The 27696-nt window shown below is 34.2% G+C and overlaps 2 protein-coding genes across 2 annotated transcripts; one reads left to right on the top strand and one right to left on the bottom strand.

Annotated features, from left to right (window-relative positions):
* The first annotated feature begins 6386 nt into the window (after positions 1–6386).
* Positions 6387–14561, top strand: LOC145976889 (protein fem-1 homolog B). Its single transcript, XM_083108394.1, has 10 exons — positions 6387–6966; positions 9309–9486; positions 9577–9794; positions 10894–11234; positions 11318–11478; positions 11554–11858; positions 12050–12279; positions 12361–12477; positions 12553–12659; positions 12755–14561. Exons 1-10 carry the CDS (start codon positions 6820–6822, stop codon positions 12910–12912), a joined length of 1962 nt encoding a protein of 653 aa, XP_082964520.1. The 5' UTR covers positions 6387–6819; the 3' UTR covers positions 12913–14561.
* On the bottom strand, positions 13785–23670 carry LOC145976905 (protein decapentaplegic). Its single transcript, XM_083108428.1, is given in 4 exon segments — positions 13785–16293; positions 16295–17091; positions 21565–21971; positions 22691–23670. Coding segments are annotated over 4 exon segments (1395 nt in total). The 5' UTR covers positions 22720–23670; the 3' UTR covers positions 13785–16131.
* Between the last annotated feature and the right edge of the window lie 4026 nt (positions 23671–27696).

The raw sequence follows: 27696 nt of genomic DNA, 5'->3' as shown, positions 1-27696 counted from the left end.
CTATAAAAATGTAAATATTTTTTACAATATGGAAAAATAAATGTGATAATATAAAGCCCTTTTTATTGTTTATGTATGTAAAATTTAAAATAATATATTTTAAAATTATAAAATTTATTGGGGCAATTTAATGTCAAAAAAATAGTGTATATATATATAGTACACACACGCACACATTTTTTTGACATTAAATATTGCCCCAATAAATTGTACAAAATTTAAAATATATTATTTTAAATTTTATTTATATAATATATTATTTTAAATTTTGTATACATAAACAATAAAGAGGGCTTTATATTATCACATTTATTTTTATATATTCTAAAAGAATATTTAAATTTTTTATAGTTACTACATATATTATAAATTTGCGTTATTACATAAAAAATTTAAATCAGAGTTTATAAAAATTGATGGAATTTTTTAAAAAGCATTCTTTTCTTTTATTCTTTTTTAGTGTGAAAAGTCCTACAAGAAACACATATTATTTAAGTGTAATCTTTATTAATCTTTTTAAAATACGTATATTTTTAATATATAAAAATTTTTATTTCTTGCAGATGCTGCTAAAATGCAATTTAAAGGAAATAATTCTTCCGATCATGCATTAAAGATGCCATACAATCGTGGCTAAAGTTGGCCAAAAGTCGCCACGTGTATAATGCAAACGCAAAAAAATTAAAGAAGAAACTAATTTTTTCTTATTATATATTTTATATTATATATTTTTTCTTATTATAATTACTTATTATATTATAGTAAACAATAAAGTTTTGAAGTAAATTAGTCTATAATAATACTAATTTTTTTATTAATTAAATAACATATCTTCTAAAAAATAAAAGAAAATTACGATTGAAATTTGTTATTATTTTATTTTATATTTAGTGACATATATTCTTTGCACTAAATCTCATTACTTTTATTATTATTGTAGCTATACAAGGTGTCCCATTTTAACTTACACAGTACAATATTTCGGAAACTAAGATTTATCGACAAAAATGTTTCAAACAAAAGTTATAATGTTTTAAAATATCTTTTTACTGATTTTATTACTTTGATCTTGGGTAGAGTTGTCAAAGTCAGGGCAAAATTATCTTAAATTTTTAAATGGAATCATATTTTTTTTAATGTAAACTGATTACCCTATCCAAGGTCAAAATGATAAGATCAATAAGTAGATATTTTTAAATCCTACAACTTTTGTTTGAAACATTTTCTTCGATGAAGCTTAATCTTCGAGATATTTTGTTGTGTAAGTTAAAATGGGACAACCTGTATAATTGTATGTAATACGTTTATTTAAAAACAAAAATCATTTAAAAATATAATAAAAATAATGTATTTTAAATAGTCATTGCAATACATATTTTAAATAGTCATTGCAATACGTATTTTAAATAGTCATTGTAGTACGTTTATATAGGTACTCGTAATTCGTAAAAATTATGTATTCATAAAACGTAGTTTATTAGTTTATCAAATACGGTTTTAATTGGTTTGAGAATAGCATTAAAAAACGAATAAATATAGTTTATGACAACGTATATCAGTCGGACATCACAACTAAAATTATACGCAATTGATATACGTTAAATCTATTACATTTAGACCTCCCGTACATACTTGATTTAAACGTATAATATACCATCATGTGTTTATTGGGAAGTCTCTTGAAAAATTTAAATGGCTACAGATGTAAAGATATAATTGCAATATATTGTAACTCGCGATCCATGTATACGATCGATATTCTCGTCGCAGTTGAGAATGTTATGGGGCTTTTAAATTCAGCGAAATTTTCTTTTAATTCTATGAATTATTGACCATAAAAATTGGAAGAAGAATGCAAAAAAGCGAGACAATATTTTTATTTAAATAGAGCGCGTTAAAAAAAAGAAAGTGTTTTTATATGTTAAATATTTAAATATAAGAAAAATTTATATAAATTATATAAAAACATGTTTAATTCATATTACACTATTATATAGAATATATTTATCATAAGTTTTATATACAGTCTCCTATTTTAAAGTTTCCACTATTCTTTTCAGGAAAGCATTTTAGGAAAAAAATATGTAATTTGCAATTAACAATTACATATTTTTTATTAAAAACAACTATGTGTTTCCTTTACAATTTACCTATCAATTGATTCCTCACATTATTTTGTACATAAAAGTATTGAGGTAAGATAATTGAGAAATCAATATTTTATTAAATATTTTATGATTTATGTAAAATTAAGAAATTATTTCAAGCCTCATAATTCGAAAAGTACTCAACAACAAAAAAATACTTTATTATAAAAATACTTTATTATTAAATACTTTATTAGTTTTGAAAAGCTCTCGAGATAAGCTACAAGAATATGCAATGAAAAATAGGAAGTTCCGTTTAAGAAAACAAAGTTGAATTCCATATGACTCTCCACTCAAGGTCAAACGGATATGACCATTCGATAGAACTTTTAAAACCCTACAACTTTCGTCTGAAACATTTTTTCCTAAAATGCTTTCTTGAAGAGATATTCTAGTGGAAACTTTAAAATCGAACATCCTGTATATATATACAGGGTGTCCCATTTTAACTTGAACAGTAAAATATCTCAAAAACTAAACCTAGCAAACAAAAATGTTTCAGACAAAAGTTGTATGGTTTCGAGGGGGCCATAAGATGGTACCATTGGTTTGACCTTGGAGAGTCATTTGAAGGTCACGTGAAGATCACTTCAATTTTTTTAAATGGAACACCCTATATATTTTTGCACATTCTTGTAGCTTATCTCGAGAGCTTTCCAAAACACTACAATTAAGTACCTTTTCGTTAAGTACTTTTTGAATTATGAGGCTTGAAATAATTTCTTAATTTTACATAAACCGTAAAATATCTTGTAAAATATTCATTTTTCGATTATCTTACCTTAATACTTTTATGTACAAAATAATGAGAGGAATCAATTGGTCTAAAGAAAACACATAGTTGTTTTTAAGAAAAAATATGGAATTGTTAATTGCAAATTACATATTTTTTCTTAAATACAACTATGTTTTTTCTTTACACCAATTGATTCCTCTCATTATTTTGTATATAAAAGTATTAAGGTAAAATAATCGAGAAATAAATATTTTACAAGATATTTTACGGTTTATGTAAAATTAAGAAATGATTTCAAAAGCCTCATAACTCGAAAAGTACTTAATGAAAACTAACTTAATTATAGTGTTTTAAAAAGGTCTGAAGAAGGGCTACAAGAATATGCAATAAAAGATAGGGGGTCCCATTTAAAAAATTTTAGGTTAGGTAGGACCTTGCTCTGACCTTGGCGACGCCACCCAAGGTTAAACTCATAGCGCCAGTAAATAGATCTTTTGAAATCCTACAACTTTTATCTGAAACATTTTTTTCTGAAATGCTTAGTTTTCAAGATATTTCACCGTCCCGGTACTTTTAATACACCCTGTATATATATGTATACAGGGTTTGTCAAAAGTGTGGAAACCCCAAAATATCTCACAAACGGTGCATTTTAGAAAAAAATGTTTCAGGCAAAAGTTGTTTGGTTTCAAAGGGGCCATAAGACGGTACCATTGGTTTGACCTTGAAGAGTCATTTGAAGGTCACGTGAAGGTCACTTCAATTTTTTTAAATGGAACACCCTATATATTTTTGCACAGTCAAAATAATGAGAGGAATCAATTGGTGTAAAGAAAACACATAGTTGTTTGGAAGAAAAAATATGTAATTTGCAATTAACAATTCCATATTTTTTCTTAAAAACAACTATGTGTTTTCTTTACACCAATAGATTCCTCTCATTATTTTGTACATAAAAGTATTAAGGTAAGATAATCGAAAAATGAATATTTTACAAGATATTTTACGGTTTATGTAAAATTAAGAAATTATTTCAAGCCTCATAACTCAAAAAGTACTTAACGAAAAGGTACTTAATTATAGTGTTTTGGAAAGCTCTGAGAGATAAGCTACAAGACTGTGCAAAAATATATAGGGTGTTCCATTTAAAAAAATTGAAGTGACCTTCACGTGACCTTCAAATGACTCTTCAAGGTCAAACCAATGGTACCGTCTTATGGCCCCTTTGAAACCAAACAACTTTTGCCTGAAACATTTTTTTCTAAAATGCACCGTTTGTGAGATATTTAGGGGTTTCCACACTTTTGACAAACCCTGTATATCCCAGTGTACACTAAATAACGGTGATTAGAAAGGCCTGATGCATAGCACATAGGAATCTCAATTATCTGAATGCAACTTTTGCACTTGCATTTACATATAATTAATCTAATATCTAATAAGTAGATTAGTTTGTCATTAAAAAATTAATATTGAACACAAAGAGTCAAATCCATGGCACGAAAATTATTTTGCAAAAGAATGTTGCTGTTATGTATTTTTTTGCGTAAATCTGTTTTTTTGCAAAAATAATGTTATTCACTTATGAAAAATATGGTTCGAATCTTGTTACTGAGGAAAAAAAAACATAATATTGCATATGTATTGCAAATATAAATCTATACGACAGATCTTTTACTGTGTTTATGTATAAAGCATTAAATTTATAGCCATGTTTTGCAAACGGTACATATATTATTTAAAATATGTATTTAATTTAAAATAAAAAATAGAAAAAAGACATATAACAAATAATACATCATATTACGTGAAGAAATTATAAATTCAAAGTTATATAATGTGATGATAAATCCTCTACATCATTGAAATATATAATTAAAATATTTCTCATTAAAAATTGGAGATTGGCGAAGGAAAAATATAAGGATATTTTTGTGCATTACAGAAAAAAAAAGAAATTAAATTTAATTAAATCTCTTGAAAAATTTAAACGGCTACAGATATAAAAATATAATTGCAATATATTAAACTTGCCATCCATGTATGCGTATTAATATATCTCGTCGTTAAAAATGATTTCGAAGGAAAAAATTATAGCTACAAGAAAATGGAAATAATGTACAAAGAAGAATGGAAAGAAAAAAAAGTTGTTGCAGCAAATGAAGTAAATAAAATTTAAATGGTTTCAGATATAAAAATATAATTGCAGTGTTGTAACTCGCGATTCATAATATACAATCAATATATCTCGTCGATTAAAAGTTATTAGAGAAATAAATTCTAGCTTTAAGAAGTAATCTACAAGAAAGAATCTACATGAAAAAAACTCATTGTAACAAATGGAGTAAATAAAATTGTAATCGTGATTTATCTAGGCATTCTCTAATCGTTGAAACATAGACCTGTGCCATTCGCGACACCTTATATATGACACGTGCATTCTTCCGCGGGAGCAAGATATTCATTTCCATTCCACGTAATATTCGCGGGAATTGTCGATTGCGTACGATTTTTTTTTCCGATAAAGATAACGAATCACAACCAGAGTTTTCCGATGCGAGTTTGGCACACGAATCGATAATGACCGCCATATGTGATACTACTCTAAAGGTAATTTGTCGAATAGATTTAATCACATCGGGGGGGGGGATACCGTCATTAGAAGAAGGGATTCTATAAATTATTGATCATAAAAATCGGAAAAAAAATGCAAAAGAGCGAGACAATATTTTTATTTGAATAGAGCGCGTTAGAAAAAAGAGTGTTTTTATATGTTAAATATAAGAAAAATTAATATAAATTATATAAAAACATGTTTAATTCATATTACACTATTATATAGAATATATTTATCATAAATTTTATATACAGTCTCCTGGTTTAAAGTTTCCAATATTCTTTTCAGGAAAGCATTTTCGGAAAAAAATATGTAATTTGCAATCAACAATTACATATTTTTTATTAAAAACAACTATGTGTTTTCTTTACACCAATTGATTCTTCACATTATTTTGTGCATAAAACTATTGAGGTAAAACAATTGAAAAATGCATATTTTTATTAAACATTTTATGGTTTATGTAAAATTAAGAAATTATTTCAAGCCTCATAATTCGAAAGGTAATCAACAAAAAAATACTTTATTATAGTGTTTCGAAAAGCTCTCGAGATAAATTACAAGAATATACGTACATTGGCAATTTTTCTCATTTTTTTGCCGCACAAATAAAAATTAGCTCAGTATTTGTTAATATAAATACATATTTTTCCCAAGAAAGAGAAAGAGAATAGCGGACTATTTTTATTTTTTTTTTAAGATGAAGGATAGAAAAAAAGAATAATAAAGATAGAAGATCATCGCTGTATCATTTTTTTTCACCTGAAATGTCAACGATCGCGTGAATCCATCGCTGCGAATTTCATCGGTAAAAACGAACACTGCCGTTAACGTCAGCTGATCGTGTGCGAAACTGTCAATCGGCACGAGTCTCGCAGCTGAATAATCGTCGTCGATCATACAGTTCACATATGTGTCGATATACGTGTGCGTATGAAGATGAATTCGTTATTTCAGACGACGGAATATCGCGAAAGATGAATGAATTGTCGAGTAAATCCTCTTCTCCGAATGACACGTGCGATCGCGAATTAGGCCTTCCTCGTTGATCCAGCGTCCGACGTCTGCAAGAAACAAAAGGACAGCGCGCGGCGCAAAAACGCTTTGTGCGGTTATTTTTACAACGGAATCGCTATACTTTGGCGTGCAACGCTCTTAAAATAGAGCACGACGGTGACGGCGTATTTTTCGCAAAGAGCCCAACAAAGAGCGAGGAACATGACTTTTGAGGTTACCGCGATTCACGGTGGTATCAGCTGATTCGCGAATATTCGTTTTTACGAGCTTGGGCAGCTCGGCCGGAGGAGTCTTTCACGAGGATGGACACCGCGTGCGAAATAATAGACGAGCCCCAGCAGTCGCTGGTCAAGCGGATTTATTATTCCGCGAGGGACGGGATGGCGATCGCTCTTTATACCCTGCTGAGCGATAAATCCGACGCCGACGTCAATTATCTGATCAATCAGGTAAATTTCGATTAGAGTCCGCACTCTAATCTCGCTCGTGGAAACTAGATTTTTGTTTTAAAATTAATTAGGCGTCGCAATAATTCCTATTGTAAATATCATTTGCTCGATTAATCATGGATAAATATATATACACATTATTACAATATTGGTCGCGATACTTCTTTGTCCAGACATTGCAAAGTATGTCACAATTTCTAACTTTATTTCCAAATATTATAATTTCAAATATATAAAATAAAATTTTAATTATAGTTTTTAGCGATCATGATCAGGGAAACTGTGCGTTAGAATTATGTAGTTAATTTCACATAGCAAGCAATTAATTATTCTGATATAATTCAAGTTTGTGGAATACTATATCGTGGAAACTAGATTTTTGTTTTAAAATTAATTAGGCGTCACAATTTCTATTGTAAATATCACTTGCTCGATTAATCATGGGTAAATATATATACACATTATTACAATATTGGTCGTGATACTTCTTTGCCCAGAAATTGCAAAGTATGTCACAATTTCTAACTTTATTTCCAAATATTATAATTTCAAATATATAAAATAAAATTTTAATTATAGTTTTTAGCGATCATGATCAGGGAAACTGTGCGTTAGAATTATGTAGTTAATTTCACATAGCAAGCAATTAATTATTCTGATATAATTCAAGTTTGTGGAATACTATATCGTGGAAACTAGATTTTTGTTTTAAAATTAATTAGGCGTCACAATAATTTCTATTGTAAATATTACTTGCTCGATTAATCATGGGTAAATATATATACACATTATTACAATATTGGTCGCGATACTTCTTTGCCCAGAAATTGCAAAGTATGTCACAATTTCTAACTTTATTTCCAAATATTATAATTTCAAATATATAAAATAAAATTTTAATTATAGTTTTTAGCAATCATGATCAGGGAAACTGTGCGTTAGAATTATGTAGTTAATTTCACATAGCAAGCAATTAATTATTCTGATATAATTCAAGTTTGTGGAATACTATATCGTGGAAACTAGATTTTTGTTTTAAAATTAATTAGGCGTCACAATAATTTCTATTGTAAATATCACTTGCTCGATTAATCATGGATAAATATATATACACATTATTACAATATTGGTCGCGATACTTCTTTGTCCAGACATTGCAAAGTATGTCACAATTTCTAACTTTATTTCCAAATATTATAATTTCAAATATATAAAATAAAATTTTAATTATAGTTTTTAGCGATCATGATCAGGGAAACTGTGCGTTAGAATTATGTACTTAATTTCACATAGCAAGCAATCAATTATTCTGATATAATTCAAGTTTGTGGAATACTATATCGTGGAAACTAGCTTTTTTGTTTTAAAATTAATTAGGCGTCGCAATAATTACTATTGTAAATGTCACTTGCTTCATTAGTCATGGGTAAATATACAGGATGAGTCAAAAGTATGTTTTAAAAATTTGTGAGCGTGTTCCTGGATAAAAAGGAAGAACAAATGTTCATATGAACATATGGTCGCAAATGCTTTGTTGTCGAGATAATGGACATAAATCAGCAGTATCAAATAATGCTTTATTTGATACTGCTGATTTATGTCCATTATCTCGACAACAAAGCATTTGCGACCATATATTCATATGAACATTTGTTCTTCCTTTTTATCAAGGAACACGCTCACAAATTTTTAAAACATACTTTTGACTCACTCTGTATAGCACATTACTGCAATATTGTTCGCGATACTTCTTTGTCTAGAAATTGCAAAGTATGTCTCAATTTCTAACTTCATTTCCAAATATTATAATTTCAAATATATAAAATAAAATTCTAATTATAGTTTTTAGTATAACTGATCATGATTGATCAGAGAAACTATGCGTTAGATTTATGTACTTAATTTTACATAGCAGGCAATTAATTATTCTGTTGTTAACAATTCAAGTTTGTAGAATATTATGTCATTATATAAAATATATATGTCATTGTATGTGCGAATTCTGGTGCACAAATTGTGACACATTTAAAAAGAATTATTCAGGACAACTTGCAACATGTTATGTTTAAATATATATGTAGATGTTATTTATAATAACACCCAGATCCATTTTTTAATAGATTATTTATATACTAATGAGTAGTTATATATATATTTCATATTGTCATTAATTTTTTGCAAATCTTTCTAAGTTACATACATATTGCTATAGATAAATTCTTAATCTGTATTAATTTGACATGTATAATCTTCTCTTATCAATATAATTACTTATACCTAATTATTTCATTTATATGTACAAAGCATAATCTCTAAGATGATGTTTGGATTTATGTTTATAGAAAGTCCTGGAAGACGAAGGACAAAGGTGTACTCCTTTAATAGTTGCCGCACGTTACGGGCATAATAAGGTAGTTAGAATGTTACTTGACAAGTTCAAACCTGATTTAGAGCAAGAAGGTACAGTCAAATTTAATGGATATGTTATTGAGGGAGCTAGTGCACTTTGGGCCGCAGCAGGTAACAGAATAATATATTAATAATATATATATAAAAGATATTGTAGTAAAAAAATTCTGTTCCATTAATAATGAAATATTTCAATTACAGGTGCGGGACATTTAAGTGTTCTTAAAACTCTTGTAAAAGCAGGCGCGAACGTTAACCATCCAACGAAAACTAATTCTACCCCACTTCGAGCGGCATGTTTTAACGGACGTTTGGATATTGTTAAATACTTGATTGATCATCGGGCGGACATAAATATTCCCAATACGTTCAACAACACTTGCCTCATGATAGCATCGTACAAAGGACATCTTGATATTGTGAGGCTTATGTATTTATTATTATAATTTATATAAATTTATTATATATACAGGGTGGCCCATTTTAATCCATCCAGTCGAATATTTCGAAAACCAAGCCCGGGAGAGAAAAATGTTTCAGACAAAAGTTGTTTGGATTCGAGGGGGCCATAAGATGGTACCATTGGTTTGACCTTGAAGAGTCATTTGAAGGTCACGTGAAGGTCACTTCAATTTTTTTAAATGGAACATCCTATATATTTTAGCACATTCTTGTAGCTCATCCCGAGAGCTTTCCAAAACACTATAATTAAGTTAGTTTACATTAAGTGCTTTCCGAGTTATGAGGCTTGAAATCATTTCTTAATTTTACATGAACCGTAAAATATCTTGTAAAATATTCATTTTTCGATTATCTTACCTTAATACTTTTATGTACAAAATAATGAGAGGAATCAATTGGTGTAAAGAAAACACATAATTGTTTCGAAAAAAAAAATGTAATTTGCGATTAACAATTGCATTTTTTCTTTCGAAACAATTATGTGTTTTCTTTACACCAGTTGATTCCTCTCATTATTTTGTACATAAAAGTATTAAGGTAAGATAATCGAAAAATGAATATTTTACAAGATATTTTACGGTTCATGTAAAATTAAGAAATGATTTCAAGCCTCATAACTCGGAAAGTACTTAATGAAAACTAACTTAATTATAGTGTTTTGGAAAGCTCTCGAGATGAGCTACAAGAATGTGCAAAAATATATAGGGTGTTCCATTTAAAAAAATTGAGGTGACCTTCACGTGACCTTCAAATGACTCTTCAAGGTCAAACCAATGGTACCATCTTATGGCCCCCTCGAAACCAAACAACTTTTGTCTGAAACATTTTTCTCTCCCGGGCTTGGTTTTCGAGATATTCGACTGGATGGATTAAAATGGGCCACCCTGTATATATATATATATATATATATATATATATATATATATATATATATATAAATTATGACATATAGAAAATTTATTGCTCTTATTTATTTGTTTTGCCACCTTTGTTTACACAGATTGATTATTAGATTTAATCAATTTTTTGTCATCTAAATTTTTTTCTACGATTCAGGTTAATTTTTTATTAGACAAAGGGGCAGATCCTAACAAGAAGGCATTTTGTGGGGCGACGGCGTTGCATTTTGCTGCCGAATGCGGACATAGTAACATTGTTTGTGAATTATTAAAGTACGGAACGAAAATGACAAAAAATGTAAGTGGCATGACACCTTTAATAACGGCAGCTGAGCGAACACGCGCGGAAGTCGTTGAATATCTAGTACAAAGAGAAGAAGTGACAAAGGAGGAAATAATAGATGCTTATGAATTACTCGGAGCATCTTACGCTAATGATAAAGATAATTATTGTCTAACTAAGGCGTACAAGTACCTGTATAAAGCAATGGAGTTAAGGTAAGAAAAATATTCGTTTTCATTTTACTGTGGATTCTTGTATCTATTTTGATTGTACATTATTTTCCTTATGTGTCCCCCAGGTATAGTGATACTAATAATATTGTATATAAGCAACTAGGTCCAACTGTAAAAGCATACGAGAACTGGAGGGAATGCGAAACACTCGAAAGATTAGAAAGCATCAAAGACAATCCTAATGCCATACATATGGAATCGCTTGTTATTCGGGAAAGAATTTTGGGTATGTTTTTCATTAAAGTACTATGTATTAATATATGTTCTTTAATGAAAAATATATATTTTTTTTTATTATTAGGTCTCCATAATCCAGAACTGCCGCATCCTATAGTATTCAGAGGCGCTATATTTGCAGACAATGCTAGATTTGATAGATGTATAGACTTGTGGTTGCACGCTTTGAAACTGAGACAGCTCAATGATATATCTATTGTGACAGATCTTCTTCGATTTGCACAAGTCTTTTCGCAAATGATACATGTAGGCGTCGATTTAGATTTCTCTCAAGTGATTAATGTATTGGAAGCAAGCATAACAGAACTGAATAGAAACAAAATTAAAATTCAAAATCCAGATCCCAAGGATGACATTGATCAATGTGTTGTAAGTTTGACGAAAAGAACTCTTATTTCTACAAACTGTATTTTAATATTGTATAATCCAATATCCGGTGTGTCTCTGAAGCATTATATATTTTTACATATTGATATAAATATTAATTATAAATATAATATTAATTAATATAAATATTAATTAAATATATTTTTACATATTAAAAAATAATATCTGCATAGGAAGAAATGGAATCAAATATTACAACGACTCTATACATTCTAACGATTTTGACGAAACTTATGACGCTTAATGGAAACAGATGCGACGAGTCGGATTTGAGACAGGCATATCACTTGGTGCATAAATTATGCGCGTTGCAAATGTGTCTGAAAGACGGGCAGACCCTCTTACATCTTGCTGTGAATGCCGAAACTCCCGTCGACGATTTTCATACGAATGATGTCTGCAAGTACGTAAAAAAAATATTAAAGTAATATCGATTAGATGAGGATATCCCATTAATAAACAAAATTACCTGCTTGGTTTTCAGGTTTCCATGCGCGGCTACAGCAAGATTATTGATTCGTTGCGGTGCTGATGTAAACGCAATGGATAATGAAAGAAACACACCGCTCCATGTTATCGTTAGTTACAACAAAGCCATCAGGTATGCTATATTAAAATTGCTACTACACAATTGACACAACTTTGTAGCTTCAATAACTTTTTAATGTCTTTTCAGCGATTTTGCGACTTTACATTCGATTATAATAGATCTTATAGAAGCTGGAGCACATATGGATACTGTAAATAATGGGGGACGTACACCGTACGATGTAGTCACCACAGGTAGGTTTACAGATCTTGTTTGTCTCGATTCAAATTCGCAGATTTTACTACGGTTTCACATGAACCGGTTGGCCGATTTTCAATTTCTATTTTAGGTGTAGCTAAAATAATATTACGAACTCAAACCAAATTATCGTTAACATGTATGGCTGCCAAGGCAATCAAAGCTTACAATCTGCCCTATTATGGCCACGTTCCACGTTCGCTGGAAAGTTTTATAGAGCTGCACGGACCCGGGCTGAATCAGAGCTGACGAGTCTTCGACATCGTAACGAAGAGAATTGAGGTTTCCTCGTATAGAAAGTATACACAATATTTTACAATATTCTTGTACAAAGTACGATCGATTTTCTCTATTCTATGACTTTCCCTCGATATCTATTTTTATTCTAATAACAAATCCGTAAAATGAAAATATTCTCAATGTTTTTCACTTGTTTCTTTACTCTGATGTGATTCCGACGAGTATAAATTGTAAGAGAGCAATGCAAGGGGAGGATTCTAATTTAGAGAAGAAGAACAATCGGCCTAGTAAAGGGAAATCTAAGGTGGAGTCGCAGAATAGAGACAATGGACTATAACGCTAAATATATACCTAATGTTTTGAAGCTTTATATATATCATATAGCTTTATATATTATATGTAATATGAAATATGTAAAATCGAAATTCTACAGATGTCTTGGGAAAGACATTCTTTCTCTCTTTCTAATGTGGGATTTATATATATATATATATATATACATCGTTTATAAAAAATTGAATAAGAATTATCACACAATTTTACGAAAGTTGTCCTTTTGCAATATGTGTGTGTTGATACTATGTTAAAATTATCTTTTTATATTAAATATATTATAGAAATGCAGCAATTAGTTATACATAAAATATTCAAATAAGTAGCGGGCATTGTGCATTAAAATTTTGCTCTCTCGTTTTTGCTAACTTTAACTGTGATAATTATAATTCTTAAATCAAACTGAATAAACACACTTGGAAGCTACGGTCAGTTCTTGCATGAATTTTCTCGCGTGTTTGCGCTCAATTCAATTTTGTATATAATCGCTCAGTTAGAAAATATACCACAAGACAATCTGAGATAAGTATAAAATGTATACATCCGTGTGTGGTTGCCGTATTATAAATTTATTTAGTTTATTTACACACGCATTCTCTGTATACAACTGTGGAACGCTAGGAAAATCATGGTAAAATATATAAGAATATACATACGCACAAAAAATACTCTTTACATATTATTTACACAATGTTTACAGATTCTCGTTTATTTTATATCTATCTTACACATTTTACATAACGGCGCTCGCCTTATCGATAACACTTCTGTACAAATATACATGTGTGTTCAAAAATATCTTTTGGCGCAAAAGAGAAGAGAAGAAAAAAAAATAAATAGTAATCCTTAAGCAGGTACAATTTATGTTCGTGGCGGTAGGATTTTATCGTATGTAGATGTATATTCGCTCGCGCGTCTATTATATATGAAGAAAGAAAGAACGTATATATTTCGTGAAGCGGCGAGTGGCTTGAAGCGATAAAGTGATTGCCTGCTAATTGTAAGTGATGGATCTTGATGTGAGAAACTCTGCTGATTAATACTTTATTACCAGTTTATGGCCAGATTGATTAGACTCCAAGTTAATTAATTTAGAGAAAGGAAAAGAAATGATAGATTCCGGGATTGAATTCCGGTATGGATTTACATTATTCTTTCTCTGCTAGAAGAAGAAATTGTGAAATCATTTCTACCATGCACATTATCGTTTATTCCATTTTCGCAAAGTTTAATCGAATTCTCCAAGAAAAAGAGGATAGATATCAATTAGATAATCAATTTTGTACACGTATGAAAAAATTAAAATAAATTTAAAAAAATTAAAATATTAGACCTCGTGTCTTTCATCATTTAACATAATTTTCGTCTTGTCAAGATGATACATTAGAATTACAAATTCATGGGACGGTCGAGACTCGACTTCTGGGATCCATCATTCATCAGGCAATCACTTTGTCGCTTCGACCACTTGAAGGAAGCAAGCGAGTTAAGACGAAACGCTTCCGTTCAAGGTCCACGATGTGCGTCGCCGCGTTTTCCTCGATGATCCCTGATTAGCAACGCGTCTATTAATAAAGAGACGTACAATGAAACATTCGCATTCCGCGAATTCTATTTCCGATTCGCGAATTAAATATGCTCCATCGGGTTCGCCTCTCGCGCATACGAATATAATCCGCGTGATCCGTGTACCAAACACAATTTCCTTCATAATCGTTCTCCATAAAATTGTGCGTTTGTTGACGTGGTCGAATAAAAATAATCGAACGCGATCGAAGGAGTCTGGATATTTAAATTGCCGGAGAATCATCGAAAAACTTGGCAAGGTTTCGATCGTGCGAAACAATTGACGAAGTCAATGAGAACCGCTGATAAGAAATATACAAGAACGATAGAATGCAGTAGAATTACACATACACACACGCACACAAACTCTCTGAAGACTCATTGTTACTCGTGTCTTTCAAAGATTCGAACGACGCGTGTGACGGAGATTGGACGGATGTTAATTCGCAAAATTGTACCTCTCGATCATCGCTTTTAGGAGAGAGTCAATTCTTCCGTCATTTTCTTCAATTAGGTTTGGCTCACGACCGGGTAGTCGCTCTTATTATCGTGTTCTATCAAGAAACTCCACCAGTTCCATCGCAATTGTCGCTCGGTTTTGCGCAATTCGCAACTGAATACGGTGATTACAAGTCATTCCAATTACTCCCTTCTCGACACGCACTCTTTGACTGTAACTACTCTAATCATCACTCCTACTCAATTTTGTTAATAATTAAAAGCTTAATCAATCGCTGATTAGATTCGAGGATTACTATAAGATCTTTATCGGGACCCATTGAATGAGCTATCATCTCAAGCATATAACAAAAGTCAGCTTTTATATCCGATTATCGCGAAGAGTGAATCTCTCGATATGGATGGAATAACTTCACATGAATAAATCGTGAATTTTAAAAAGCCGAGTTTCCCCGATATATGATAAATTTTGCGAAAGTTTTATCCATGTCATTGAATAGCATCAGCAAACACTAAAAAAGTTATATAACAGTTATGTAACAGTTACATAACATGTAATAGTTCTATTCCTGAGTGGGAAATTACAACTAACAGTTATATAAATGTTACTTAGTGTTTACTGGGGCGATACGTAGCGTTTACTTCTATTTTACCCTCATTTGTCTCGTCTGTCAAAAAAATGGATTATTCCAACATTTCTATTATATACTATTCTCGTTTATAATTCCTTCTCTTTTCAATATAAACAATTCATATCACCTATACTCGCATGTATAATTCTTATTCGATGCATCCATCAAATAATTACGCTAACGTATAAAACGTGAGTTTGGGATCCAAGTAACGCGCGGAATAAATATCCTTTATTTTTCATTTTTTCCGCCTCCACGTCGGCGATTGCTTCTCGAGCTCTACGTGTTCCTCGAGACGAATGTACTCCCCTTCCTCGCCGATTGTAAAAGTGGAGCGTGGAGCTTCAGCGGCAGCCGCATCCGAGAACCGCCATGTCCTGGTAATTCTTGAGCACCACCTTATTCTCCTCGTCCAGATAGAGCATCGATATCGAGCTGAGCGCGGTGGGCACGCAACACGCCTTCGGTACCATGCTCGGCTTGGTCGAGTAAACGAGCGTCTGCACGATCGCGTGATTCGTCGAATTGAGATGGTCCGCCAGAGGAAACGGGCAATCACCGTGGCAGTAGAAGGCGTCGTATCCGGGCGGCGCGACGATCCAGTCGTTCCAGCCGACATCCGCAAAGTCCACGTAGAGCGGATGCCGCCGGCAATTCTCCCGGCCGTCCTTCCGCCGGTTCTTCCGCGGTGTCGCGTGTCTGGCACGCCTGTCCATTATCTGTTTCGCGGACGCCATCTCGCGATGGCCGTCGTCCATGTACGTGAAGAGCATCGGCCGCTTCACGACCCACGCGTCCTTGTGCTCGTCGGCACCCCGTTTCAGGCGCACGTGTTCGCGCGCGCGCGCGCGCACGCCGGTCACGTGCACCAGGAGGCCGTGATTGTCGCGCTGGTTCCGCAGCCACCTCTCAACGGCCGGATGCACGTCCAGGCTGATGGTCGCGTTCTTCGTCGTGTCAATCACCTTGCTGTCGATCAGCCGCAAGATCGGCTTGCTGCGACCCTTCACCCCGGGCCGAACTATGTCGTACACCAGCACCCGGCCGTGCTTATTGCATCCATCCTCCGCTTCCGGCATCGCGACGCGCGACAGGCTCAATTGTGCCGCCTGCAACGTCTCGCTGGCGGGTATCCTGCTTAGGTCGAAGGACAGCCGGAAGCGATTTGGGGATGTAAACTTGTCGTCCACCTCGCTCTCTGAAAAGAAATGAGGAAAATGTTATTGTATAGATATTTAAAGTTGTATATGACAGATTGGGAGATTATGTGTTGCTCATGCACGTATTAACCCAGCAAACACCAGTAACATTTATATAACTGTTAGTATGTAACTATTACATAACATGTAACAGTTATATTGTTGAGTGGGAAATTATAACTGATAGTTATATAACTTAGTGTTTGCTGGGAAATTAATCAAATTAATTTACATTAATTAATTGTGGCAATATTACAATGTTGTTGCAATATTGCTGCAATGTTACAACAATGTTCTGTGCTGTATGGGAATTAAATTAAATTAAATTAATCACATTAATTTAAATTAATTAAAAAAAAGTATAATTAAATAAAATATAAAATAAAATATAATTAAATAAAATTAATTAAAAGCATATAATATACGACACAATATAATAATTTTCTTGACTTATATGTATATAGAATTTTATATAATATGTTAAATAAACAAGAAAGCGAGGAAAGGATTCTCTTCTTCTCTTTTTAAATTGATTCTACGAAGAGTATCGCAAAATAAAATTCACGTCTCTGGATGTTTTCCACGCAGCTTTTAAAGACGCATTATCTCATAGGTCGCAATCGAATTAAAAATAAATCACCGGTTTTGCAGGAAGCCTGCTCATAAATTCAATGGAGGTGATTCTCTAAATTTCCTCCTCCTCGTCGTATTTATCAGAGACCATGTGTGTGTTTAATAACTTACGACATTCATATATAAATTAATTAGTCGGAATAATTTTCACGTGACCTACGCAAATATATCTTACGAGACGCGTACGTGCAATTTAACTTATGCGCTTCTTCGAAAATAGCAGATATAAAGTTAAATGTATGTACGATGACGCAGTTTTGTTTCCTCGGACGACTCGAAAACAGTGGATTGCAGTCGCAATTTGTGTAATACGTATGTAAATTTCATAAGAGAACCGATGTTATTTCTAAGACACGCATACATATGTCGTTGCGTGCCGAGCATACTATGTAAGATCTAGCCATTTCTGTGGGAAAGCAAATAGCGGAAATATTAAGGAGCTTCTGTACAATTCAATTAAATTTTTTTTTTAATTAATAAAAAATTTCCTCTATAAGTTTCTGTAAATAATAGAATCTTTTTTACTTATATAAAATCTATATATAATTAAAAGAAAGAGTGAACAGACATTCAATAATTTACAACTATGTTAGATTTTATATCGAAAATACGCTCTTCAATAATGCAAATATCCAGAATATTGATTACATTTTTTTTTGTAATTTTATAAATTTTTCGGTCTCCACATCCCCTGCTTTCATAGATCGTATACAATTTTCTCAACTTTAATTATGACACTTCTTAGTCTTTCCATCTATTTTTCCCAGATGTATTGAATTTAATATAAATCATCTGCAAAAAATAAATTTTATTTTAAATCCATCAGAGATCTTTTGAACTGAATTAGTCATGATTATGTAAGATATTGATGGCTCGAATAACTTCAAATTCAAGTTCCTATCAAATCACCCTTGTTGGACTCATTCTATTAAAACCAATATTATGTCAACGAGTTGAGATTTCAGATTGTATCGGAAATATTAGATTTGTAGTAAGAAAATCGAAATAAAATGTCGTTGAGGTAAAATCATTTCAGAATAAAATCGAGGCTGATAACATCAAAGTTCTCGATCCCTTCGTATTCTCAGCTTTCCATCTGAGCAACGTATCCTTCATCGCGAAACACGATAATAAACACCTTTATCAGGATGACGCCTTTGTCAGGAAACCATCAGGCTCGCGATATGCCCAGCACTTTCCATCCTTTGCGCATCCTTCTTAATTGCTCGTAGCACTTTCTCCATCCCCCTGAGTGCTTTGTCCAGCACTTTAGTGGCGCGGAATTGCCTCGGAATCGTCTCGAATACAGCGAGGCTATTCTCGCCTCGGAGAGTCGGAATGTCTAGGGCCCAACTCACATCCGGATGTGAATCATTGGGACGGAAGATGGACCTCCCGAGAATGAGAAAGGTAACGACGGGCTGTCCGAGAGGTCCCTCGGCATTCCAAAGTGGTATCATCATCTGCCGATAGCGTACCCACACGAGCGAGATAAAGTGTGTAAGGAGCTGACTCTTCTCTTTCTCCCCTTTTTCCTTTTGTCGAAGGACCCCACGGCACGCTTTCGACGATGGCTAAAGGGTCCTTTGTCGGTTGAAATCGTTCGGATGCCATTCTTTTCCTCTTTCACGCGGGAGGCGAGTCGCGCAAACACACAACGTATTATGCCTGTTAGATCTATGGAAGGGACCCTGTTTCTAAGAAATTTTAATTAATATAATATTAAGAAAATATTAATATTTTATTGAAAGTGTATATATTAATAATTTTTTTAATTATTAATTATTAATTTATTATATAATTTATATAAAGTAATATCTATATAATTTAAAAAATTAGTAATATATATACTTTCAATAATATATTAATATTTTATTAATAATATAATATATATAAGTTACTTTATATTATATTACATAAATTATATTTTCTATATAATATTATATATTAGAAAAATTTTTTCTTACATTATATAAAGAATAATTGTTATATTATATTGTATAAATTAATATAATTTTAATATAATTTAATATAATTTTATTTTATTTTTAATTTTAATCTTGGAAAATTTATTATTTTTAAATTTATTATTTTGACAAAAAAATTGATAGTTTAAAAATTTTTATTCTCGTTTATCAATTAATCTCTGTAGCAATCTCTGCAAATATTGCGGAAGAATTGAATTAGAGAATTTAATATGTGCAATTGTTATATATATATTATTGATAAAATTAAACAAATTATTATAATAAATTATGAATAATCTTTTGGAAGAAGATTAAATATGAAGCTTTATCTTTTATGGCATATTATAGTGAATGATACTATAAATCTTTTTTGTTGAAGAGGATTATTTCCTGTACAAGCGATTTGACACACAAATAAATCTTTTACTACCTACTATTCTATTAGCAATTACATTAATTACGTCAGATGTGCGCAAGATAATTTATAGGATAAAATGTCTTCCTAAAATTACATATCAGTAGCGAAACAAAATTTGTCATTATATAAATATTTTGCAATCTGTCAAAATTTGTTTACTTTATGAAGTCTATAAGAAATTCCAAGATAATCTTTCTGTTCACATTTTCGATGTCATTGCTTACAACAATGTGTACTTTCGCTATCATTATTTATATAAAAAAGCAAATAATTTCCAAAAACCGATGCAGAATGACAAAGTGTGCAGGATAATCGCGCGAGAAATATAGGTGATCGGTAGAAGCATTGATATGTACGAAGAAAATGTTGAATCGACAAAACGCAAGTCGTATGGAAATTCGTCATACACGTTTATCGACGACGTAGAGCGAATGACGATTGATAACGGGCGCAATTGCATTCCATCTACTACTGCACTTTCACTGAGAGTCGAAAGAGTCGCCAACCTGTTTTCGAGAATTACGAATCCCAACTCGGTAGTTCTTGAGCCATCATTCAATGATTCACGAATGTACGGTGTAAGGTCTCTTATTTTATTACACGTAGGATTAATCCTGTGCACGTTATCGTTTCAGGAAGTAAAGCAATGCTAATTCAAAGAGAGGTGCAACATAGATTAAATATAACATTAATATATTTAAGCAAGACATAAATGTTGAATTAATTTAGCCATTTTACTAATATTATTCTAGTGTTTCTTGATAAATTGAAATTTTTAGATGAATATTAAAGAAACTGTGAAAAGAAACTAGCGAAAATACTAGTCGTTTTCATTGGATCTCCTTGATCAAAGTGGCTTTTGCACATGTATGTTTACATAAGAATCTTAGCAGCATTTTTGAAATACATAATGCGTATGCGAACTCAAAATGTCTATTCAATTATTGTGGAAAAATTCGCTGAAAATTCCAAGTAAAATTAGAGAAATTTTCGACGCAGTTTTTTAAAATAAATTTTCTTATTGTGTGCGTAATAATTTTATATAAAAATAAGGAGCCATTTAAATAAATTAATAGCTCAAGTAGTTATTAATAATTGTGAAAATAATCAATTAATATATTAAATCACTAATCGATATTTTGTTAAGACATAAAAAAATATATTTATTTATTTATTTATCTATAATATTTATTTAAACGCGTATAATTCAACTCATAATAACTTAACGGACTATCGATCACTTGTAATCAAAAGAGAGGTGAAATTACCAAAGAAAATATTTCAAAAAAAAATTCCTTGATCAATAAAACCCCACAAGAATTCTCTAATCTAGATAAAAAAAAAATTTCAAAAAATTCCAGATTTTTCCAGAGAATAGACAACTTGGAGCCTGGAGTTTCTTCACCTTCTCGTATATCTTTCCCCATGTGTGATTAAAAGAAATCGACACTCACCGACATGCGGAAACGAGCGAACGGTGTTGGCCGATCGCGCATGAATGCCCCGCTTCGCGATGTCCGCGATGCCGATGGTGTTTTGACGGGCCTGGAGCTTCTTGAGCGACTCCGGAACGTGCGCCGAGCCCTGGGGATTGGGTCTCTTCTCAAAGCCCAGGAGGGAGAGCAGGCTGGCTTCCATCCCGGCGATCACCTGCTCGCGATTCACCGTCTCAAAGCGATACGACGATGATGCTGATGCTGATGCTGATGACGACGACGACACAGTGTTCGTGTCAATGCGTAGGTCCGTCTCTGCGTTAGCATTCGCACTTGTTAGCAGCGTGACTGCTGCCACGAGCACTAATCTTGGCAGCGGCGACATGCGCATCGTGACGTCGTCACTCACTTGACGCGTTACCTCCCTGAAAACACATAAACACGTTAGAAGAATTTCGATTAAACAATGAGCAATAAATAATTACTTGTATAAAACGATTGTATTCCTAAGTCTTAGCGCGTTTGAAAGGGTGTATCTTAGATTAAGAGCAGGGGAAGGAGAGAGGAGTATCTTGAAATCTTACTGAGGATTACGGATTCACACAGATTAAATTTTAAATGTGGTTTTGCAACGAAATTAGCGGATTGAATATCCTTAGAATTAGGTGTAAATAATTACGACACGCTTTCAACACTGCTCTGAGTTTTTAACATTATCTTCTACCAGCTGGGCTTCCACAGGGGGGTCACGGAAGGTACTGAAGAAGGCACCTTTTACCTAACAGGGCGATAGTAGAACTGAGGAGTTCATTAAGTAATGTGACCAGGTCGAAGGAATTTGTGGGAGGAGTGGACAACCGTTCTCAGAGATAAATCATAATCCCTGAGGCACAATGGATGCGTTTTATACTTGAAAGTAATCATTGCGACGAATCGGTCGAGAATGAGCTCACTTTGGTTCAGATATTTTCAACAGATAAAGATCTTTTTTAATACTTGAACAACGAATGACGATAAAAGAGCGTTTGTAAACAAATTGAGGGGCCAACAGTGGGAATACAATGAAGACAATCTTTCAAAAGTATCCTCCATAAATTCTTAGTAGAGGTGCGATTTGGTTCTCACGTTTCTTCTTCAACTTCACCTGCTATCGGAAATTTTAGTCAGCTGCATAATTTCCCTGACTCAGCAGAAGAAGCGAGATCTTTCCGGAGACTCAGGATCTGGATTTGATTGGTCAACGGTTCCTAGACCCGCCAATGAATGCTGAGGATTCGTCGGATCAGACTCTGTTTCAAAATAATCGCTTTCTCTTAGTCTCGACCCATCCAGTGTTTTTTCTGTACAATCTTATATATGGTGATTCGAAAATATCCTCAAAACGCTGGTGTATTAAGAAGTTAAAATTACCGATTGATACATTCGAGACACCTTATACATTGTCGATTAAATCAATGTTGAATTGAAAGTGCGCGTTTAATTGAATGTGATCGTTTACTGGATTTAATAATTTGCATTCTATAATTTTTTCTTTTAAAGTAACAATAAAATCGCGAATATAAAATGCAAAAAAGATGATAAAATATACGTGTAAATAACAATATCACAATAAGTATAGCTTGTACGGCTAAAAAATCGCATATAATGACTCGATGAATTGACAAGTCGAGATTTAATAATAGTAATAGTCTGCAAATGTATGCAATAGTTTACTAGTATCTACCTAATAATGCGCGAAATTCTTTCTAGATTTTTCGCGCGATTGAAAATTGATAAATGACAGACTCGAAAAGGATATAAATATTGATCTCGAATTAATAACGTGAACGTACGATAAAATTTATTGGAAAACACTGGAACACTTTCCATTATTAGAAATCTCGTGAGGATAAATTCGGATCCAAGGATTTTTACAATGGATCCGAATATCAAAGCAACGTTTCTGCATTTTTTTTTCATCGAATCAGCTGTTTATGACAGGACACGCGCGAGAGAGGGTCGCGAGTCACGTGACATCGCGAGTGACATTTGGAGCGTCAAACGTCAAATTCGTGAGATGCAATTTTGCATACGAGTATTACGATCCTATCTAAGGTAATTTCGGGATCGATCCGTCACACAATGCGTTGTTGTGACATACTTGCTGCGTGCATTAACGGTAGAGTTTCCGGGCGCGGGCGGACGAAACTGGTTTTATCCAGCGGACTTCAAACGCGCGTTTCTCGAAGGCACCAATATATTTATGCACAGTATTATCGATGAATGTTAAGCGGATATTGTGTGTTTCCGTCGACTTTCGATTTCGTTCGCTGCTAAAACGCTTCACAAGATCGGTGAACGTGTCCTTTTCTTGTTATACGCGTCTGCATTAAAACGAGTCAAATATCGAGCCGCAGAGAGATGCGTGAGAAGTGCCAGATGATGCGAAGAAAAAACAAACCACTCTTTTGTTGTTCTACGAAGAAAATATTTTTTTAAAATATAGAGTAACATTAGCCATTGAGCGAAAAAAATTCAAAAGAAATATTTTAAGTGAAGAGAAGTGTTATAGATGAACAATATATATATTTGAAACGAAAAAAAAATATAATCAAATTCTAAACAATTGTGTGTGTGTTATTGTTGTTATTATTATTATAAAAATTTATAATTGTATGTTTTCCAAACCTTATTTTTACTTGACATAAACGAAGTTTTATTTTATCATATTTTTTTTTAACTGCAAAGAGAAAAGTAAATATTTAAAGAAAAATAATCAAACTCTATATAATTTGTGCTTTATCATGATATTTTTTTTTAAACAATTTAAATAATTGTAAAGAGAAAAATAAATATTTGTGGAAAAATAATCTAATTTTATATAAATTATTATAAACACATACAATAATTTACATAGTTTGATTTAATAAAAAAAATTTATATATATACATATATATTTTCTTTGAAAAAAAAAATAATAATCTAACTCTATGCAAATTATTATGTGTGTGTGTATGTGTGTAATAATTTACATACAATTAAATTATTTTTCTACAAATATTTATTTTTTCTTTTGTAATTATTGAAAAAAAAATATCACAATAAAGCAAAGCATTTTACGTCAAGTAAAAATTAAAAGCAATTAAAAATATAATGTAGACTCGATTTCGACATTTTCAGAAATTTTAAGAAATCGTGACAATTGCAGATCTTTCAAAGAAAATATCGCAAGAAACCGAAATTAATTAAAAGAAAAGAAGCGATTTAATAAAAGTGTCCAAACGATATTAAAAATTCAAGAACGTGCGAGGCACTTAAATAAATCATGCATGCACAATGAGCGTATTAAGGAGATTATTGGCAAAATACCGCTTCTCGTAATTGACCGCGATATATTTTCCTCTTCTTGGTTTTATATAAAACGGGCACGCAGACTTCGAGTTCCCGGTATTCGTGCACACTGGTATTCTCACATTAATACATATCGCGTTACTACATTAATAATTCTTTTCTGAGAAACATCGAGTATGAGATCCTTTTCGAAAAAGGAAGAAAAAGGTCCTCCTATACTTTCCAACATTTTTTACACAATCCATACAGCACGGACCATTGTTGTTACATTGCAACAATATTGCTGCAATATTGCGATGTTGCTGCAATATTGCTGTAACAATGTAACAATAATGGTCTATGCTCTATGGGAACTGTCTTTTCATTTTCGAAACAAATTTCTCGATAAATCTTGATAGATCTTTATTTAAGAAGGATAAAAAAATCTGTCAATTATTGAATTCCCCAAATTTATAGACACGTGTGCTATTGTTGTTCGATAATTAATACCTCCTGCCGTCGATATTCGAGATACACACAATTCCCGCGGTTGAAATTTCATTTCCTCAATTTCCGCCAATCCAATTTCCCATTCCCTCTCCACGCGTTCCTCGTAACGTCACGCGTATGATAATTGAGAACGCGCCATTATATTTATGCCAATAATGAAGGAGGAGAAGAGACGGATCGAAGCTCCTCGATCGCGACGTGAAGGATCGAAATCCGACACGCACAATCCCGATTACGCGTCTCCTCGGGCTCGCGGATGACAGTGGGCCCACAATATGGTGGGCTCGCTCGCTAAAGGATACAACAGAGAGGGGTCCGCACGAGGGGGGTCCCTCGTCCCTCCCGGCTCTGGCGGCACCAGGGAGCGAACGAGGGACGGAAAGAGGTTGGTAGGACCAGAGCCAAGCTGTCTGCTGCGCCTCCCGCTCGCCAGAGCCGCTCGAGCCGCCTCTGCCTCCCCTACCTCCTCCCTCTCTCTCTCTCGTTCTCTCTCTTGCTCTCGGCTCTGGAGAACGCGCGCATTAAGTAATATACACACGGTGTTCGTATAATACTATGCGCTTACAAAGATCCTTTCTTCGAGAGAGAGAGAGAGAGAGAGAGAGAGAGATCGTCTTTTTCAAGGACGAATTTCAGCCCAACTTTACCTACTCGCGCGCGTGGAAAAAGGCGACGTCACCGAGGCTGTCGCATTCCTCCAGGTGCATTATGGGGGGTACATATATACACCTATGTATCGGGGCGCGCAAAAGTATTCGCTCGCCGAGATAAAGAGTGAGTCCCAATCGGACACAATCTCATACAGCACAGACCAGTGTTGTTACATTGCAGCAATATTGCAATGTTGCTACAATGTAACAGCAATGGTCTGTGCTGTATGGGTACTTATTGGCCAGTTGAAAATAAAGACTTTTGATTGGTCAATCGTGCTGATTATCCTAGGCACCGGTCGATATGAGTGGTGTGTCCGATCGGGAATGTGCGCAATCGGGACGATCCCGAGATAAACACGCGAGCGAGCGAGCGTGAGCGCTGGATTAGAACGAGTGGGAGGGGATGGAGGGGAGGGGGGAAATACGTCGTCTCCGCGAGAGAGAGAGAGAGAGACCACCCGCGCGAGGAGACACCGTCGTAGCCGGTCTCTTCTGGTCCGGAACCGCGGACGATCGGTTTTTTTTTTTTGTTTCAACGATTTCGCAGGAGGGTGCGTAAGGGAGGGGGAGATCTCTACCTGTGCGTGAAACGGAAACAACCGTTTCGGGGGAGAGCGCTGCCAGCGCGACGCTGGAATGCGACGCGCTGGAATATACAAGGATAAGGTCGTGTATATGCGCGAAGTCACCATCATCATCATCTCGCGGAGCGTATGTAGGCACGCGTCATCGTCTAAAATAATCGGACCGGGCGGGGGAGAGGGAGAAGGAGGAGGTGGGGGGAGGAAAGCGCGCCAGCGACAATGAGCAGCCGTGGTGGCGGTCGAGGAAGAAGTGGGTCGGAGAGTAGAGGGAGTGGGGAAGGGAGGGGAGAAGGGTGGGACGAAAGTGCGAGATCGGAAAGAAAGGAAATGGAAGAAGGAATCTCGCGGTCGTGAAGCAGGAGAGAGAGAGAGAGAGAGAAGTAGAGACAGAGAGATGAATAGAGAGACTGTTGTCGCTCACCAAACTAATCCCGTGTCCGTAGTTCGAGCAGCCACGGCATCTCAACGGGGCCTCTCCCCCCTCCCCCGTCTTCCCTTTGCAACGCACAACTCCACCACGTAATAATCTCACCACCGGCACCACTTTTGCGCGCGCGCGCGCGCGCGCGAAACTCGCAGCGCAAAATCCAGGAGTGCAGCGCTCCTCTTCGGCGTTCGAGAGAGAGAGAGATAAAGAGATAGGGGGGTAGGTAGGAGACAAGAAGCGAGTCGTCCGAGGATGCAGGATAAGCGACGTAAGGACGACGACGACAACGACGACGGCGACGACGACGACGACGACGACGACGACGACGACGACGGCGACGACGGCGGCGACGACGGCGACGACGGCGACGACGAGGTAAACGATGACAGCGGTGGCTGCGGTGACAGCGGGCTCTCGGCCGCTCGCTCAAGATCCGCGCTCCCTGCCCGACGACTGTTGTTCCTCGTAATGACTGCGCTCTCGTCCACGGCACCATATACGGCCTCGCGGCCGGGCGTCTGGTCCCGATGGGCAGGAGGCACGCTGATCCTCACGCGTCAGTTCAGGCGATCATTCTTACCTGGATCATTCTCGCCTGGAGAAGCGCGAAGGAGCACGTACACCTAGAGTGCGCACGTACTCGCTCACTCTCTCTGTCTCTTTCTCT

This window comes from Camponotus vicinus, unplaced genomic scaffold (assembly GCF_025532165.1).
Source record: "Camponotus vicinus isolate PSW18456_S1 unplaced genomic scaffold, iyCamVici1.0 SCAF_1, whole genome shotgun sequence".
Lineage (NCBI taxonomy): Eukaryota > Metazoa > Arthropoda > Insecta > Hymenoptera > Formicidae > Camponotus > Camponotus vicinus.
Note: the sequence above shows the minus strand (reverse complement) of the source record. Positions and strands in the feature narration are given on the sequence as shown.

What these genes read in the sequence shown, in the direction of transcription:
- LOC145976889 (XM_083108394.1), top strand. Translation starts at nt 6,820, where the DNA reads ATGGACACCGCGTGCGAAATAATAGACGAGCCCCAGCAGTCGCTGGTC. An exon ending in ACAAAGGACATCTTGATATT is followed by an intron (nt 9,795 to 10,893) that starts GTGAGGCTTATG and finishes TCTACGATTCAG; the next exon opens with GTTAATTTTTTATTAGACAA. An exon ending in TATAAAGCAATGGAGTTAAG is followed by an intron (nt 11,235 to 11,317) that starts GTAAGAAAAATA and finishes TGTGTCCCCCAG; the next exon opens with GTATAGTGATACTAATAATA.